General features: G+C 41.7%; 1 protein-coding gene across 1 annotated transcript in view; it reads left to right on the top strand.

Annotated features, from left to right (window-relative positions):
• LOC115127110 (ventricular zone-expressed PH domain-containing protein-like) overlaps window positions 1-18,448 on the top strand; it is a 121,822-nt gene extending 103,374 nt beyond the window's left edge. The window contains exons 12-14 of the mRNA XM_065024234.1: window positions 2,173-2,309; window positions 16,266-16,319; window positions 16,519-18,448. Coding sequence (XP_064880306.1) covers window positions 2,173-2,309; window positions 16,266-16,319; window positions 16,519-16,701 — 374 coding nt within the window. The 3' untranslated portion in view covers window positions 16,702-18,448. The remainder of the gene's footprint in view (window positions 1-2,172; window positions 2,310-16,265; window positions 16,320-16,518) is intronic.
• The last annotated feature ends 376 nt before the right edge of the window (window positions 18,449-18,824 follow it).

Genomic DNA, 18,824 nt, shown 5'->3' with positions numbered 1-18,824 from the left:
TTGGTATAGGGAGGGGAGTATAAGGGGAGATACACAACATTGGTATAGGGAGGGGAGTATACACAACATTGGTATAGGGGAGGGAGTATACATTGGTGTAGGGAGGGGAGTATACACAACATTGGTATAGGGAGGGGAGTATACACAACATCGGTATAGGGAGGGAGTATACACAACATTGGTATAGGGGAGGGGAGTATAAGGGGAGTATACACAACATTGGTATAGGGAGGGGAGTATAAGGGGAGTATACACAACATTGGTATAGGGAGGGAGTATACACAACATTGGTGTAGGGAGGGGAGTATACACAACATTGGTGTAGGGAGGGGAGTATACACAACATTGGTATAGGGAGGGGAGTATACACAACATTGGTATAGGGAGGGAGTATACACAACATTGGTGTAGGGAGGGGAGTATACACAACATTGGTATAGGGAGGGGAGTATACACAACATTGGTATAGGGAGGGAGTATACACAACATTGGTATAGGGAGGGGAGTATAAGGGGAGTATACACAACATTGGTATAGGGGAGGGAGTATAAGGGAGTATACACAACATTGGTATAGGGAGGGGAGTATACACAACATTGGTGTAGGGAGGGGAGTATACACAACATTGGTATAGGGAGGGGAGTATACACAACATTGGTATAGGGAGGGGAGTATACACAACATCGGTATAGGGAGGGGAGTATACACAACATTGGTATAGGGAGGTATACACAACATTGGTATAGGGAGGGGAGTATTGGTATATGGGAGGGGAGTATACACAACATTGGTATATGGGAGGGGAGTATACAAACATTGGTATAGGGAGGGGAGTATACACAACATTGGTATAGGGAGGGGGAGTATACATTGGTATAGGGAGGGGAGTATACACAACATTGGTATAGGGAGGGGAGTATACACAACATTGGTATAGGGAGGGAGTATACACAACATTGGTATAGGGGGGAGTATACACAACATTGGTATAGGGAGGGGAGTATACACAACATTGGTATAGGGAGGGGAGTATACACAACATTGGTATAGGGGAGGGGAGTATAAGGGAAGTATACAGAACATTGGTATAGGGAGGGGAGTATACACAACATTGGTATAGGGAGGGAGTATACACCACATTGGTATAGGGAGGGGAGTATACACCACATTGGTATAGGGAGGGAGTATACACAACATTGGTATAGGGAGGGGAGTATACACAACATTGGTATAGGGAGGGGAGTATACACCACATTGGTATAGGGAGGGGAGTATACACAACATTGGTATAGGGAGGGGAGTATAAGGGAAGTATACAGAACATTGGTATAGGGAGGGGAGTATACACAACATTGGTATAGGGAGGGGAGTATACACAACATTGGTATAGGGAGGGGAGTATACACAACATTGGTATAGGGAGGGGAGTATACACAACATTGGTATAGGGAGGGAGTATACACAACATTGGTATAGGGAGGGAGTATACACAACATTGGTATAGGGAGGGGAGTATACACAACATTGGTATAGGGAGGGGAGTATACAGAACATTGGTATAGGGAGGGGAGTATACACAACATTGGTATAGGGAGGGGAGTATACACAACATTGGTATAGGGAGGGGAGTATACACAACATTGGTATATGGGAGGGGAGTATACACAACATTGGTATAGGGGAGGGGAGTATAAGGGGAGTATACACAACATTGGTATAGGGAGGGGAGTATACACAACATTGGTATAGGGAGGGGAGTATACACAACATTGGTATAGGGAGGGGAGTATACACAACATTGGTATAGGGAGGGGAGTATACACAACATTGGTATAGGGAGGGGAGTATACAGAACATTGGTATAGGGAGGGGAGTATACACAACATTGGTATAGATACTGTATAGGCCTTTTTGGCTGTTCCTGTGAATATAGACAATACTAAAGAAGAGAGGAAAGGGGTATACTATCTGTAATTATTCAGCCATTCCTCCTTTTTTTCAATCATTGTGTCTTCGTGTATTTTTGTTTTGTTGTTCCAAGAGCTCAGTAGGTTGGTTGGTACATACAGTTGGTACATACAGTTGGTGCATACACTGCAATAGCAGGTGGTAAAAGTGAGTGGATGTGGATCGCAGCTGATTGAGCGTTATGTTGTTTTGATTTGTCTCCAGTGGTGAACGAGGATGGCCAGCCGCTGATAGAGGGGAAACTGAAAGAGAAGCAGGTTCGCTGGAAGTTCATCAAACGCTGGAAGACTCGCTACTTCACCCTGGCAGGAAACCAGCTCCTCTTCCGGAAGGGAAAATCTGTATGTATCCCTTTCAAACCTTTAAATACTTTAATTAAGTGTGATAATAAAACATCTAAAGTTTGTTCCTAAGTGTTTGTCCTATATCTGAGAGACATAAGAAAGGTAAGAAAACGTTTTATTAAATTTTTTACTTCTATTTAACGCCTTATTTTTGGCACTAAACAAATCAATTCAAATTGTATTTGGCATGTACGCGTGTTTAGCAGATTTTATTGCGGGTGTAGCGGAATGCTGGTATATACAGTCTCCATAAATACCTTTCCAGTCAAAAGTTTGGACCTACTCGCCTCCTCATTCAAGGGTTTTTCTTTATTTGTATTATTTCCTACATTGTAGAATAATAGTGAATGCATCAAAACTATGAAATAACACATATGGAATCATGTAGTAACCAAAAAAGTGTTAAACAAATCAAAATATATTTTGGATTCTTCAAAGTAGCCATCCTTTGCCTTGATGACAGCTTTGCACACGCTTGTCATTCTCTCAACCAGCTTCATGAGGAATGCTTTTCCAACAATCCTTGAAGGAGTCCCCACATATGCTGAGCACTTGATGGCTGCTTTACCTTCACTCTGTGGTCCAACTCATTCCCAACCATCTCATTTGGGTTGAGGTTGGGTGATTGTGGAAGCAAGGTCATCTGATGCAGCTTTCCATCACTCTCCTTCTTGGTAAAATAGCCCTTACACAGCCTGGAGGTGCATTGGGTCATTGTCTTGTTGACAAACAAATGATAGTCCCACTAAGCGCAAACCAGATGGGATGGAGTATCGCTGCAGAATGCTGTGGTAGCCATGCTGGTTAAGTGTGCCTTGAATTCTAAATAAATCACAGACAGTGCCACCAGCAAAGCTCCCCCACACTGTCACAGCTCCTCCTCCGTGCTTCACGGTGGGAACCACACATGCAGAGATCATCCGTTCACCTACTCTGTGTCTCACAAAGACGGTTGGAACAAAAAAATCTCAAATTTGGACTCATCAGAACACATTTCCACCTGTCTATTATCCATTGCTCGTTTCTTGGTCCAATCAAGTCTCTTCTTCTTGTGGCCTTTTTTAAATGTATGTTTTAATTTAACTAGGCAAGTCAGTTAACTTCTTTGGGATAGGGGGCGGTATTTTGACGTCCGGATGAAAGTGTGCCCAAAGTAAACTACCTGCTACTCAGGCCCAGAAGCTAGGATATGCATATAATTGGTAGATTTTGATAGAAAATACTCTGAAGTTTCTAAAACTGTTAAAATAATGTCTGTGAGTATAACAGAACAGAAATGGCAGGTGAAACCCCGAGGACAAACCATCCCCCAAAAATGTTTTTTCATCCTACCACTGATTTCAATGGCTGGCACTTTTATATTAGGGCGAAATTGTGCCCGATTGCAGATCCTAGGGCTTCCACTAGATGTTAACTGTCTTTAGAAAGAGTTTCAGGCTGGTTTTTGGAAATATGAGGGAGACGAAGTCGTTTTTCTAAGGGCTCCCATTTTGACTGTAGTGTTTCCATGCGCATGGCCGAGAGAGCGCGTTCTTTTTGTTTTCTCTGGTAAAGACAATAACGATACTCCATCTTAAATTTGATTGTTTATTTGCGTATTAGGGTACCTAAGGATTGATTATAAACGTTGATGGACTTGTTTGGGTACGTTTATTGGTAACATTTGGGATTCAATCCAACCGAGTGGATTATTGACAGAAGCGCGCCTGCTGAACTGAGTTTTTATGGATATGAAGAAGAAATTCATCGAACAAAAGGACCATTTGTAATGTAACTGAGACCTTTTCGAGTGCCAACAGAAGAAGATATTTTCCTTTCCTGTGGCGGTCCTCGTGAGAGACAGTTTCATCATAGCGCTTTATGGTTTTGAAGAAGCTTTCAAAGTTCTTGACATGTTCCGTATTGACTGACCTTCATGTCTTAAAGTAATGATGTACTGTTTGCTTATTTGAGCTGTTCTTGCCATAATATGGACTTGGTCTTTTACCAAATTAGGTTATCTTCTGTATACCACCCTTACCTTGTCACAACACAACTGTTAATTGTGGCGGCAGGGTAGCCTAGTGGTTAGAGCATTGGACTAGTAACCGAAAGGTTGCAACTTTGAATGAGCAGGTGTGTCCAAACTTTTGACTGGTACTGTACTTCCATTCACTTTTTCAACTGGTACCAGGGGACGTTCAGACAAGAGTTTGTAAGGCCCGTGTGCATCCGAGAGCAAAGCATGTAAACACAACATGTTCGTGAGAGTCTCATCTTTTTCCATAGAGGGGTCATAATAGTAAGCCAAACCGAGTGACAAAAAAAGAAGCAAGCTAACGTCAGCTAACAGCTCTCTCATATCGCGTCATCGTGCATCCCAAATGGAGCTGTTGCTATGGATACCGATGCATTTCAATGGCAAAAAAAGAGCCATAGACTAGAATGGTAGGTCAAGAATTGTAGATTATTTCTATGTAATCTTTCACCGCTTAAGCTATTAAATCCAAACCAACGCTGAGATGTTTAGACTGACTCTACTTAGATTGCTTGTCAAAACATTTGTCATACTATATACCATTTTTTAACTATAGGCTAGAAATTAACTAAATGTCCATAAATTAACATGTGTTTGAATGAGAACCACAGGAATACAGAGGTAGCAATTCAAAAGGGTCCTGCTTCTTGGCCAATTAAGTTACAAGACCATATTTAAAACATAAAGGCTATCAAATTCTTTATTCTTTATAACTAGCCAACAGTACATCTTGAACCGTTCAAGCAAGAGACACCAAACCATATTTCACATGTTTAGGTTATCCTTACTTCTAATTTCTTTAAAACTAGTATTAACTAGTAACTATGTCAATGTGCACAAATTAGCATAACATAACCCACCAACAGTAACTCTTGAACCATTCAAGCTACATACACCAAACAAGCTTTCACATGTTCAAGCTATACTAACTTCAGATTTTTTTGTAACTTTTAGAAACTAGAACCATATACATTTGCATAAAATAACTCACCAACATACATTTTGCGTCCGTTCAAGATTGATACAGCAAACCAACATTCCTATGTTCAGGCTATCCTAACTTTTCAGGTACATACTTGTTCAACTACATTAAGTAAGAACCATGGTGTGTAGATTAGACTACAGTCTGCTTCTGAAACGATAGCGGAGTTACTCCTTTTGCTGAGTTCACTGTATTCAACAGTAGCAAGAAAATGTATGTGAACCCTTTGGAATTACCTGGATTTCTGCATAAATTGGTCATAAACTTTGATCTGATCTTCATCTAAGTCACAACAATAGACAAACACAGTGTTCTTTAACTAATAACACACAAATTATTGTATTTTTGTTGTCTATATTGAATACATCATTTAAACATTCTCAGTGTAGGTTGGGAAAAGTATGTGAACCCCTAGGCTAATAGCTTCTCCAAAAGCTATTTGGAGTCAGTAGTCAGCTAACCTGGAGTTTAATCAATGAGATGAGATTGGAGATGTTGGTTAGAGCTGCCTAGAGTGTCAGCTAAAGACTTACAGAAATCTCTGGAACATGCTAACATCTCTGTTGACGAGTCTACGATACATAAAACACTAAACAAGATAGGTGTTCATGGGAGGACTCCATGGAAGAAGCCACTGCTGTCCAAAAAAACATTGCTGCACGTCTGAAGTTTGCAAAATAGCACCTTGATGTTCCACAGCACTACTGGAAAAATATTCTGTGGACAGAAAATATGAAAATACGCAGAAGAAAATATGTCTTCTGGAGTGGCCCAGTCAGAGTCCTGACCTCAACCCGATTGAGAGCAGTTCACACCAGGCATCCCTAGAATATTGTTGAACTGAAACAGTTTTGTAAGGAGGAATGGTTCAAAATTCCTCCTGACAGAAAACGTTTGGTTGAGTGTATTGCTGCCAAAGGAGGGTCAACCAGTTATTAATTCCAAGGGTTCACATACTTTTTGCACCCTGTTTACACGGTGTGTTCAATAAATACATGAAAATGTATATTTATTTGTGTGTTATTAGTTTAAGAAGAATGTGTTTGTCTACTGTTGTGACTTAGATGAAGATAAGATACATTTTTATGACCAATTTATGCAGAAATCCAGGTAATTCCAATTCACATACCTTTTCTTGCCACTGTATAACCAGTCACCATTGCAGACACTACCTCTACTATAACATGTAGCGGCAGGGTAGCCTAGTGGTTAGAGCGTTGGACTAGTAACCGAAAGGTTGCAAGTTCGAATCACCGAGCTGACAAGGTACAAATCTGTCGTTCTGCCCCTGAACAGGCAGTTAACCCACTGTTCCTAGGCCGTCATTGAAAATAAGAATTTGTTCTTAACTGACTTCCCTAGTAAAAAAAAAATGTTTCAAAACCATACATACTTTAAACCTGCTTTGCTTTAAATAGTCAAGAAAAACTTTTTTAAACTTCTACCACAAAAATACTTTTATAGGGGTAAATCAAGTCCCACCAATTGTACTTCATGTACAATTACCATCTAGTTGTTCAAGTCAAATTTACCCTCGGGACAATAGAGTATATCACATCATATACACAGGGGGCAGAAATATATTTTAGACAGAAATATGCCTCCCCATATCCTGACAGCACTGTTAGTCACTGGACTCCCTGTCCTTATGTGTTTTCCTATTCTACTTTTTCTTTTTCTTCTTAATTGAATCATGATGTGATGTTGGGTGAAACAAGGTCTAACGTCACTCTGGGGAATCCACTAGAGATGACTGTAATAACTTTGGCCACAGTATTGAGCCTTGGGGGACGCCCAAGGTCAGATTATGATGCTGCAACTTCTTGAGTCATTCTTCCCTTTAATAACTATGTATGAAAATCGACACTCAGAAGTAGCAGCAAAAAAACAAATGAAAACCAGAGAAGGAAGGAGATGATACTGGCAGTGTGTGAAGATGGGGAGACCACTGTGTTTTAACAATACAAATCGCTCCAACTAATTAGTGTTTGATTCTGACTTACTTTGAGGCCGAACTTGGTGTAAGGTCATTGGACTTTACGGCAGAAATAATTATTGTGCAAAGAAAAAAAGTGTTGCCTTTGAGAGAACGAGGCCGTAAAACAACGTGTTGAGGTCACGTAGTCATCAGAAAGCCCATGAGTCATCACCATGTGCCAAACAAAGCGAAACACTCAACTTTATTACATTGAAAAACAAATACAGTATTCATTCAACTTCAGCCACAATGTAATTAGATCTGTTTTATTGTGCAGTTGGTGTGTGTGTAGTGTTGGTGTGTGTATATCATTGAGCAGGGATTAGATGAGAGGCCTTATTGTTAGTCAATGCCATGTTGTTGTTGAGAGAGAGAGAGAGAGATGCGTCAACAGCAACCTTGGGAAAATCATGAACAGTAGACTCGTACATTTCCTCAGTGAAAACAATGTACTCAGCCAATATCAAATTAGCTTTTTTTACCAAATTACTGTAAGACAGACCACTTATTCACCCTGCACACTCTAATTGACAAAGAAACGCAAAGTCTTCTCATGCTTTGTTGATTTCAAAAAAGCTTTTTACTCAATTTGGCATGAGGGTCTGCTATACAAATGGATGGAAAGTGGTACATCTCAGTAAGAAGAAAATAATGGTGTTCCTAAAAAGGTCCAGTTGCCACAAATACAGATTCCATCTAGACACCGTTGCCCTAGAGCAGTGGTTCCCAAACATTCTATAGTCCCGTACCCCTTCAAACATTCAACCTCCAGCTGTACCCCCTATAGCACCAGAGTCAGCACACTCTCAAATGTTATTTTTTTGCCACCATTGTAAGCCTGCCACACAGAGCAAACTAGAATGCTATTTGGCCCTAAACAGAGATTACACAGTGGCAGAATACCTGACCACTGTGACTGACCCAATTTAAGGAAAGTTTTGACTATGTACAGAATGAGCAGGTGTGCGTAATGAAAGTTCCGGAGGGATCCGTGACACAACAGCTGTTTAAAGCCACAAATTGGACCTCCTCTTTGTCTCTTGTTTTCTGAGCTCAATCTTGAATCTGTTCCAAATCAACCCATAACTTAGACAACTAACCTATTCCCCTTACGTATACCACTAACCTATACCACTAACCTATACCACTAACCTATACCACTAACCCATACCCTTAACCTATTCCCCTTACGTATACCACTAACCTATACCACTAACCCATACCCTTAACCTATACCACTAACCTATTCCCCTTACGTATACCACTAACCTATACCACTAACCTATACCACTAACCCATACCCTTAACCTATACCACTAACCTATTCCCCTTACCTATACCACTAACCTATACCACTAACCTATACCACTAACCTATACCACTAACCCATACCCTTAACCTATACCACTAACCTGTACCACTAACCTGTACCACTAACCTATACCACTAACCTGTACCACTAACCTATATGCCTAACCTATACCACTAACCTATACCACTAACCTATACCACTAACCTATACCACTAACCTATATGCCTAACCTATACCACTAACCTATGCCACTAACCTGTACCACTAACCTATATGCCTAACCTATATGCCTAACCTATACCACTAACCTATACCACTAACCCATACCACTAACCTATGCCACTAACCTATACCACTAACCCATACCACTAACCTATACCCCTAACCTATACCACTAACACATACCCTTAACCTATACCACTAACCTGTACCACTAACCTATACCACTAACCTATACCACTAACCTATATGCCTAACCTATACCACTAACCTATGCCACTAACCTGTACCACTAACCTATATGCCTAACCTATATGCCTAACCTATACCACTAACCTATACCACTAACCCATACCACTAACCTATGCCACTAACCTATACCACTAACCCATACCACTAACCTATACCCCTAACCTATACCACTAACACATACCCTTAACCTATAACACTAACCTATACCACTAACCCATACACTTAACCTATAACACTAACCTATACCACTAACCCATACCCTTAACCTATACCACTAACCTATACCACTAACCTATACCACTAACCCACACCCTTAACCTATACCCTTAACCTATACCACTAACCCATACCCTTAACCTATACCACTAACCCATACCCTTAACCTATACCACTAACCCATACCCTTAACCTATACCACTAACCCATACCCTTAACCTATACCCTTAACCTATACCACTAACCCATACCCTTAACCTATACCACTAACCCATACCCTTAACCTATACCACTAACCCATACCCTTAACCTATACCACTAACCCATACCCTTAACCTATACCACTAACCTATACCCCTAACCTATACCCCTAACCCATACCCTTAACCTATACCCCTAACCTATACCCCTAACCTATACCCTTAACCTATACCCTTAACCTATACCCCTAACCCATACCCTTAACCTATACCACTAACCCATACCCTTAACCTATACCCTTAACCTATACCCATACCCTTAACCTATACCCCTAACCTATACCCTTAACCTATACCCTGAACCTATACCACTAACCCATACCACTAACCCATACCCTTAACCTATACCCCTAACCCATACCATTAACCTATACCCCTAACCTATATCCTTAACCTATACCCCTAACCCATGCCCTTAACCTATACCACTAACCCATACCCTTAACCTATACCACTAACCCATACCCTTAACCTATACCACTAACCCATGCCCTTAACCTATACCACTAACCCATACCCTTAACCTATACCACTAACCCATACCCTTAACCTATACCACTAACCTATACCACTAACCTATACCACTAACCCACACCCTTAACCTATACCCTTAACCTATACCACTAACCCATACCCTTAACCTGTACCACTAACCCATCCCCTTAACCTATACCACTAACCTATACCACTAACCCATACCCTTAACCTATACCACTAACCCATACCCTTAACCTATACCACTAACCCATGCCCTTAACCTATACCACTAACCCATACCCTTAACCTATACCACTAACCCATACCCTTAACCTATACCACTAACCCATGCCCTTAACCTATACCACTAACCCATACCCTTAACCTATACCACTAACCCATGCCCTTAACCTATACCACTAACCCATACCCTTAACCTATACCACTAACCCATACCCTTAACCTATACCACTAACCTATACCACTAACCTATACCACTAACCCACACCCTTAACCTATACCCTTAACCTATACCACTAACCCATACCCTTAACCTATACCACTAACCCATACCCTTAACCTATACCACTAACCTATACCACTAACCCATACCCTTAACCTATACCACTAACCCATACCCTTAACCTATACCACTAACCCATACCCTTAACCTATACCCTTAACCTATACCACTAACCCATACCCTTAACCTATACCACTAACCCATACCCTTAACCTATACCACTAACCCATAACCTTAACCTATACCACTAACCCATACCCTTAACCTATACCACTAACCTATACCCCTAACCTATACCCCTAACCCATACCCTTAACCTATACCCTTAACCTATACCCCTAACCTATACCCTTAACCTATACCCCTAACCTATACCCTTAACCCATACCCTTAACCTATACCCTTAACCTATACCCCTAACCCATACCCTTAACCTATACCACTAACCCATACCCTTAACCTATACCCTTAACCTATACCCATACCCTTAACCTATACCCCTAACCTATACCCTTAACCTATACCCTGAACCTATACCACTAACCCATACCACTAACCCATACCCTTAACCTGTACCACTAACCCATCCCCTTAACCTATACCACTAACCTATACCACTAACCCATACCCTTAACCTATACCACTAACCCATACCCTTAACCTATACCCCTAACCCATGCCCTTAACCTATACCACTAACCCATACCCTTAACCTATACCACTAACCCATGCCCTTAACCTATACCACTAACCCATACCCTTAACCTATACCACTAACCCATACCCTTAACCTATACCACTAACCCATACCCTTAACCTATACCACTAACCCATACCCTTAACCTATACCACTAACCCATACCCTTAACCTATACCACTAACCCATACCCTTAACCTATACCACTAACCCATACCCTTAACCTATACCACTAACCCATACCCTTAACCTATACCACTAACCCATACCCTTAACCTATACCACTAACCCATACCCTTAACCTATACCACTAACCCATACCCTTAACCTATACCACTAACCCATACCCTTAACCTATACCACTAACCCATACCCTTAACCTATACCACTAACCCATACCCTTAACCTATACCACTAACCCATACCCTTAACCTATATCACTAACCCATACCCTTAACCTTAACCTTTACCCCGAGGCACTTGTGTAGAGTGAGAGATGTGAGACAAGCTCATAATAAGTCACCTCAGAACAACCCCACCTGGATGATTATTCCTGTACTTTGTGCACCGCTGCATTTCCCCTAAGCGTTTCCCCAAAGCCTTAGGACACACACGCAATAGGAACTAGGGGAGTGGCGAGAGGAGTACATTGACTTCTCCTTCAATCTGTGTGAATACATGAGCAGCTTAACCACTGTAGCTAACAGAAGACAGACCCTCCACACAGACGTTAGCCAGACCCTCACACACACACAACACACGCACACACAGACAGGCTACAGAACTATAGCCGGCCGGGGGGTGAGGGGGCTCTTAGAATGTGGGTATAGGTCTATGGAGAATAGCATCTAGCTGGTCCCTCGCCAATGGGCCATAAGGATATGGCTGTGGTGTATCACACACAGATACACACACACACACACACACACATTCCAGAGTCATCCTGACGTGTGAGATGGGAGATAACAGTGTATTACACGAGTCAGAGAGATGTAGTGGTCTTAAGGGGTAGAGCATTAGAGACCGTGCTTATGGGCTCTAGGATTTCATTTCCTCCCTTATATAAGGACCAAGACAATAAAACACCCTCTTGTCTTACTGCATACATGAGCAGCTTAGTGCAGTAAATCTTTGCAAGAGCACCATAAAAGTTGATGTTTTGCGCTAACGTACTGTTGTTACAAACCCTAGCAAACTTTTATTTTGTCGCTGAAATATGTGGAATTAAACAACAGGTTGTCTACAACAGCCGCAAGGCAGCTGTTCAACTGTTAAACATGTCAGTGGCACAATGTTTAATGTTCATATTATAAATGTGCCTCTCAGGAACCTGGCAGCGTTTAAGTGTGTCAGAAAAATGCCATTCATCATGAGTAGGGGAGATAGTGAAACACCATCAACAACCCCCCCCCTCACTTTTACACTGCTGCTACTGTCTGTTATTTTCTATGCATAATCACTTTAATAACTCTAACTATATGTACGTATTACCTCAACTAACCGGTGCCTCCGCACATTGACTCTGAACCGTTACACATTGTATATAGCCTCCACATTGACTCTGAACCGTTACACTCTGTATATAGCCTCCACATTGACTCTGAACCGTTACACCCTGTATATGGCCTCCACATTGACTCTGAACCGTTATACCCTGTATATAGCCTCCACATTGACTCTGAACCGTTACACCCTGTATATGGCCTCCACATTGACTCTGAACCGTTACACCCTGTATATAGCCTCCACATTGACTCTGAACCGTTACACTCTGTATATAGCCTCCACATTGACTCTGAACCGTTACACCCTGTATATAGCCTCCACATTGACTCTGAACCGTTACACCCTGTATATGGCCTCCACATTGACTCTGAACCGTTACACCCTGTATATAGCCTCCACATTGACTCTGAACCGTTACACCCTGTATATGGCCTCCACATTGACTCTGAACCGTTACACTCTGTATATAGCCTCCACATTGACTCTGAACCGTTACACCCTGTATATGGCCTCCACATTGACTCTGAACCGTTACACCCTGTATATAGCCTCCACATTGACTCTGAACCGTTACACTCTGTATATAGCCTCCACATTGACTCTGAACCGTTACACTCTGTATATGGCCTCCACATTGACTCTGAACCGTTACACTCTGTATATGGCCTCCACATTGACTCTGAACCGTTACACTCTGTATATAGCCTCCACATTGACTCTGAACCGTTACACTCTGTATATGGCCTCCACATTGACTCTGAACCGTTACACTCTGTATATAGTCTCCACATTGACTCTGAACCGTTACACTCTGTATATAGCCTCCACATTGACTCTGAACCGTTACACCCTGTATATGGCCTCCACATTGACTCTGAACCGTTACACTCTGTATATAGCCTCCACATTGACTCTGAACCGTTACACCCTGTATATAGCCTCCACATTGACTCTGAACCGTTACACCCTGTATATAGCCTCCACATTGACTCTGAACCGTTACACCCTGTATATAGCCTCCACATTGACTCTGAACCGTTACACTCTGTATATGGCCTCCACATTGACTCTGAACCGTTACACTCTGTATATGGCCTCCACATTGACTCTGAACCGTTACACTCTGTATATAGCCTCCACATTGACTCTGAACCGTTACACCCTGTATATGGCCTCCACATTGACTCTGAACCGTTACACCCTGTATATAGCCTCCACATTGACTCTGAACCGTTACACCCTGTATATAGCCTCCACATTGACTCTGAACCGTTACACTCTGTATATAGCCTCCACATTGACTCTGAACCGTTACACTCTGTATATGGCCTCCACATTGACTCTGAACCGTTACACTCTGTATATGGCCTCCACATTGACTCTGAACCGTTACACTCTGTATATAGCCTCCACATTGACTCTGAACCGTTACACCCTGTATATGGCCTCCACATTGACTCTGAACCGTTACACCCTGTATATAGCCTCCACATTGACTCTGAACCGTTACACTCTGTATATAGCCTCCACATTGACTCTGAACCGTTACACCCTGTATATGGCCTCCACATTGACTCTGAACCGTTACACTCTGTATATAGCCTCCACATTGACTCTGAACCGATACACTCTGTATATAGCCTCCACATTGACTCTGAACCGTTACACTCTGTATATAGCCTCCACATTGACTCAGTCGGTGCATGTGGCTGTAGTCGGTGCATGTGGCTGTAGTCGGTGCATGTGGCTGTTGTCGGTGCATGTGTCTGTAGTCGGTGTAGTCAGTGTTGTAGTCAGTGCATGTGGCTGTAGTCGGTGTAGTCGGTGTTGTAGTCGGTGCATGTGGCTGTAGTCGGTGTAGTCGGTGTTGTAGTCGGTGCATGTGGCTGTTGTCGGGGCATGTGTCTGTAGTCGGTGTAGTCGGTGTTGTAGTCGGTGCATGTGGCTGTAGTCGGTGTTGTAGTCGGTGCATGTGGCTGTAGTCGGTCTAGTCGGTGTTGTAGTCGGTGCATGTGGCTGTAGTCGGTATTGTAGTCGGTGCATGTGGCTGTAGTCGGTGTTGTAGTTGGTGCGTGTGGCTGTAGTCGGTGTTGTAGTCGGTGCATGTGGCTGTAGTCGGTGTTGTAGTCGGTGCATGTGGCTGTAGTCGGTGTTGTAGTCGGTGCATGTGGCTGTAGTCGGTGTTGTAGTTGGTGCGTGTGGCTGTAGTCGGTGTTGTAGTCGGTGCGTGTGGCTGTAGTCGGTGTTGTAGTTGGTGCGTGTGGCTGTAGTCGGTGTTGTAGTCGGTGCATGTGGCTGTAGTCTGTGTTGTAGTCAGTGCATGTGGCTGTAGTCGGTGCATGTGGCTGTAGTCGGTGTAGTCGGTGTTTGATTTGATTCATCATGTAGTGGTGATAGTGAAACGACATAAAAAAATGCCATTCATCATGTTTTTTGTTTTATTTAACCTTTATTTAACCTTAATTTAACTAGGCAAGTCAGTTAAGAACAAATTCTTATTTTCAATGACGGCCTACCAAAAGGCAAAAGCCCTCCTGCGGGGACGGGGGCTGGGATTAAAACTAAAAATATAGGACAAAACACACATCACGACAAGAGAGACACCACAACACTACATAAAGAGAGACCTAAGACAACAACATAGCAAGGCAGCAACACATGACAACACAGCATGGTAGCAACACAACATGGCAGCAGCACAACATGGTAGCAGCACAAAACAGGGTACAAACATTATTGGGCACAGACAACAGCACAAAGGGCAAGAAGGTAGAGACAACAATATGTCACGCAAAGCAGCCACAACTGTCAGTAAGAGTGTCCATGATTGAGTCTTTGAGTGAAGAGACTGAGATAAAACTGTCCAGTTTGAGTGTTTGTTGCAGCTCGTTCCAGTCGCTAGCTGCAGCGAACTGAAAAGAGGAGCGATTCAGAGATGTCTGTGCTTTGGGGACCTTTAACAGAATGTGACTGGCAGAACGGGTGTTGTATGTGGAGGATGCAGTAGATCTCAGATAGGGGCGAGTGAGGCCTAAGAGGGTTTTATAAATAAGCATCAACCAGTGGGTCTTGCTCTGGGTATACAGAGATGACCAGTTTACAGAGGAGTATAGAGTGCAGTGATGTATCCTATAAGGAGCATTGGTGACAAATCTGATGGCCGAATGGTAAAGAACATCTAGCCGCTCGAGAGCACCTTTACCTGCCAATCTATAAATTACATCTCCGTAATCTAGCATGGGTAGGATGGTCATCTGAATCAGGGTTAGTTTGGCAGCTGGGGTGAAAGAGGAGCGATTACGATAGGAAACCAAGTCTAGATTTAACTTTAGCCTACAGCTTTGATATGTGCTGAGAGAAGGACAGTGTACCAGTGTAGTGGTGATAGTGAAATGACATCAATAGAATTGGATTGCTGCTCCAAAGTGTGCATTTCTAACTATTTATTAATGTTTAACTAGAATCTCTCCATGTTGCTGAAAGGTTTATCTCTGTCCTGTCTTGTCTACTACAGAAGGATGAGCTAGACGACAGCACCATCGAGCTGAACAAAGTGCAGAGCGTCAAGGTGGGTGAACTTCCAAGTCCATTCATGTAACAACAATTCCATTCATACCCTTTGTCCACTTCTGATAACCCTCTCTCCTGTCTGTCTGTCTGTCTGTCTGTCTGTCTGTCTGTCTGTCTGTCTGTCTGTCTGTCTGTCTGTCTGTCTGTCTGTCTGTCTGTCTGTCTGTCTGTCTCTGTCTGTCTGTCTGTCTGTCTAGGTGGTGGCTAAGAAGCGACGTGAGCGGGGTCTCCCTCGGGCCTTTGAGATCTTCACGGACAGTAAAACATACGTCCTGAAGGCTCGTGATGAGAAGCATGCTGAGGAGTGGCTCCAGTGTATTAATGTTGCCGTGGCCCAGGCCAGAGAGAGAGGGAACAGAGAGGCCACCACCTACCTGTGACCTTGTGACCTGGAAGATATTCTACTGTGACCCGTTCCTGACCCAGAAACACAACATACAGCCCCGCACTACTGTACCATCTACTAACAACAGCTGTGATGTCCACTGTTTCTGGTCACCTGACAGCTGTGGGGCAGCGAAGACTGATATCCAGACATCATTACCAGAATTTTGTCAAACACTTATATAGGGTATTGTTTCAGTATTTACAGCAATAAGGATCTTACTAGCAATATGGACCTACAAACAGATTTACTGTTATTAGCATTTAGCAGTGTAATATATTAATAAACCGTCATTTAGCAGTATAATTTATTAATAAACCGTCATTTAGCAGTGTAATATATTAATAAACCGTCATTTAGCAGTATAATATATTAATAAACCGTCATTTAGCAGTATCATTTATTAATAAACCGTCATTTAGCAGTATCATTTATTAATAAACCGTCATTTAGCAGTATAATGTATTAATAAACCGTCATTTAGCAGTATCATTTATTAATAAACCGTCATTTAGCAGTATAATTTATTAATAAACCGTCATTAGCAGTATAATATATTAATAAACCGTCATTTAGCAGTATAATTTATTAATAAACCGTCATTTAGCAGTATAATTTATTAATAAACCGTCATTTAGCAGTATAATTTATTAATAAACCGTCATTAGCAGTATAATTTATTAATAAACCGTCATTTAGCAGTATCATTTATTAATAAACCGTCATTTAGCAGTATAATTTATTAATAAACCGTCATTTAGCAGTATAATTTATTAATAAACCGTCATTTAGCAGTATAATTTATTAATAAACCGTCATTTAAAAAGGACCCAGTGGTGTAATATAGTGAGCTACAAAAGTATTGAGAAAGTTACAGACGCACCAATATCATACCTCCAAGAGGTATGCTAACCTTTCACCATTATAATAACAGGGGAGATTAGCATTTTTTGGCGGGGGTATGATATTTGTGCATCTGTGACTTGCTCACTCATTATTCACGATTCATTCAGGATTATCCGTAATCATGGTAACATCCACATTAATGTAGATGTGTTTAGAAACATATTATATTCTTATTTACAATAAAAGTGACTCCAAAATGACACAATACATTATTTACCATTCATTTCTATTGGGCACAAAATAATCTGAAACACAACCAAAACTAACAGAAAATGTAGTCACAAGCTTGTTGGGACCAAATGCTTAACTTTTTACTACTTTAATCATTTCTAAACGGTTCATCCGATATGGATGAAAATACCCTCAATTGAAAGCTGACAACCTGCACGTTAATCTCATAGTCATTGTATCATTTCAAATTCAAAGTGCTGGAGTACAGAGCCAAAACAACCGAAAATGTGTCACTGTCCCAATATATTTGGCGCTCATTGTATGTCATAGTTCATAAATGAACAGACTAGTCCTCTGGAGGTCTTAGCAGAGGCTCAGAACAACAGTGGGTGATATGGACCACACTGCTGGGGGCTTTATAACTACGGTTTCTCTCTAGGACACGCTCTTCTATGGAGAAACATGTTTATTGGCAAAGCTATCATCTTTTTATTCTCTTGCCTTTTGTTTCAAGAAAATAGTTTTGTGTGTGTGTGTGTGTGCGTGCGTGCGTGTGTGTGTGTGCGTGTGTGTGTGTGCGTGTGTGTGTGTTTACAATGATGAGCATTGTTGACATTTCCGACTTGTCCATTAATAACTATACATTAAACCTATAGTTTGCAGAACTCTCTCTCATCATGCTGGAGTCTACCGTCTCTCCCCTAATTGGAGTAACTAGTGGACAACAACTCTTAGGCTTCTACTTCCAGCTTATACATACTAAATCAAATCAAATTGTATTTGTCACATACACATGGTTAGCAGATGTTAATGCGAGTGTAGCGAAATGCTTGTGCTTCTAGTTCCGACAATGCAGTAATAACCAACGAGTAATCTAACCTAACGATTTCACAACAACTACCTTATACACACAAGTGTAAAGGGATAAAGAATATGTTCATAAAGATATATGGATGAGTGAGCGTACAGAACGGCATAGGCAAGATACAGTAGATGGTATCGAGTACAGTATATACATATGAGATGAGTTATTTTATTTAT

This window comes from Oncorhynchus nerka, linkage group LG11 (genome assembly GCF_034236695.1).
Source record: "Oncorhynchus nerka isolate Pitt River linkage group LG11, Oner_Uvic_2.0, whole genome shotgun sequence".
NCBI lineage: Eukaryota > Metazoa > Chordata > Actinopteri > Salmoniformes > Salmonidae > Oncorhynchus > Oncorhynchus nerka.
This window is presented reverse-complemented; position numbering and strand designations above follow the sequence as displayed.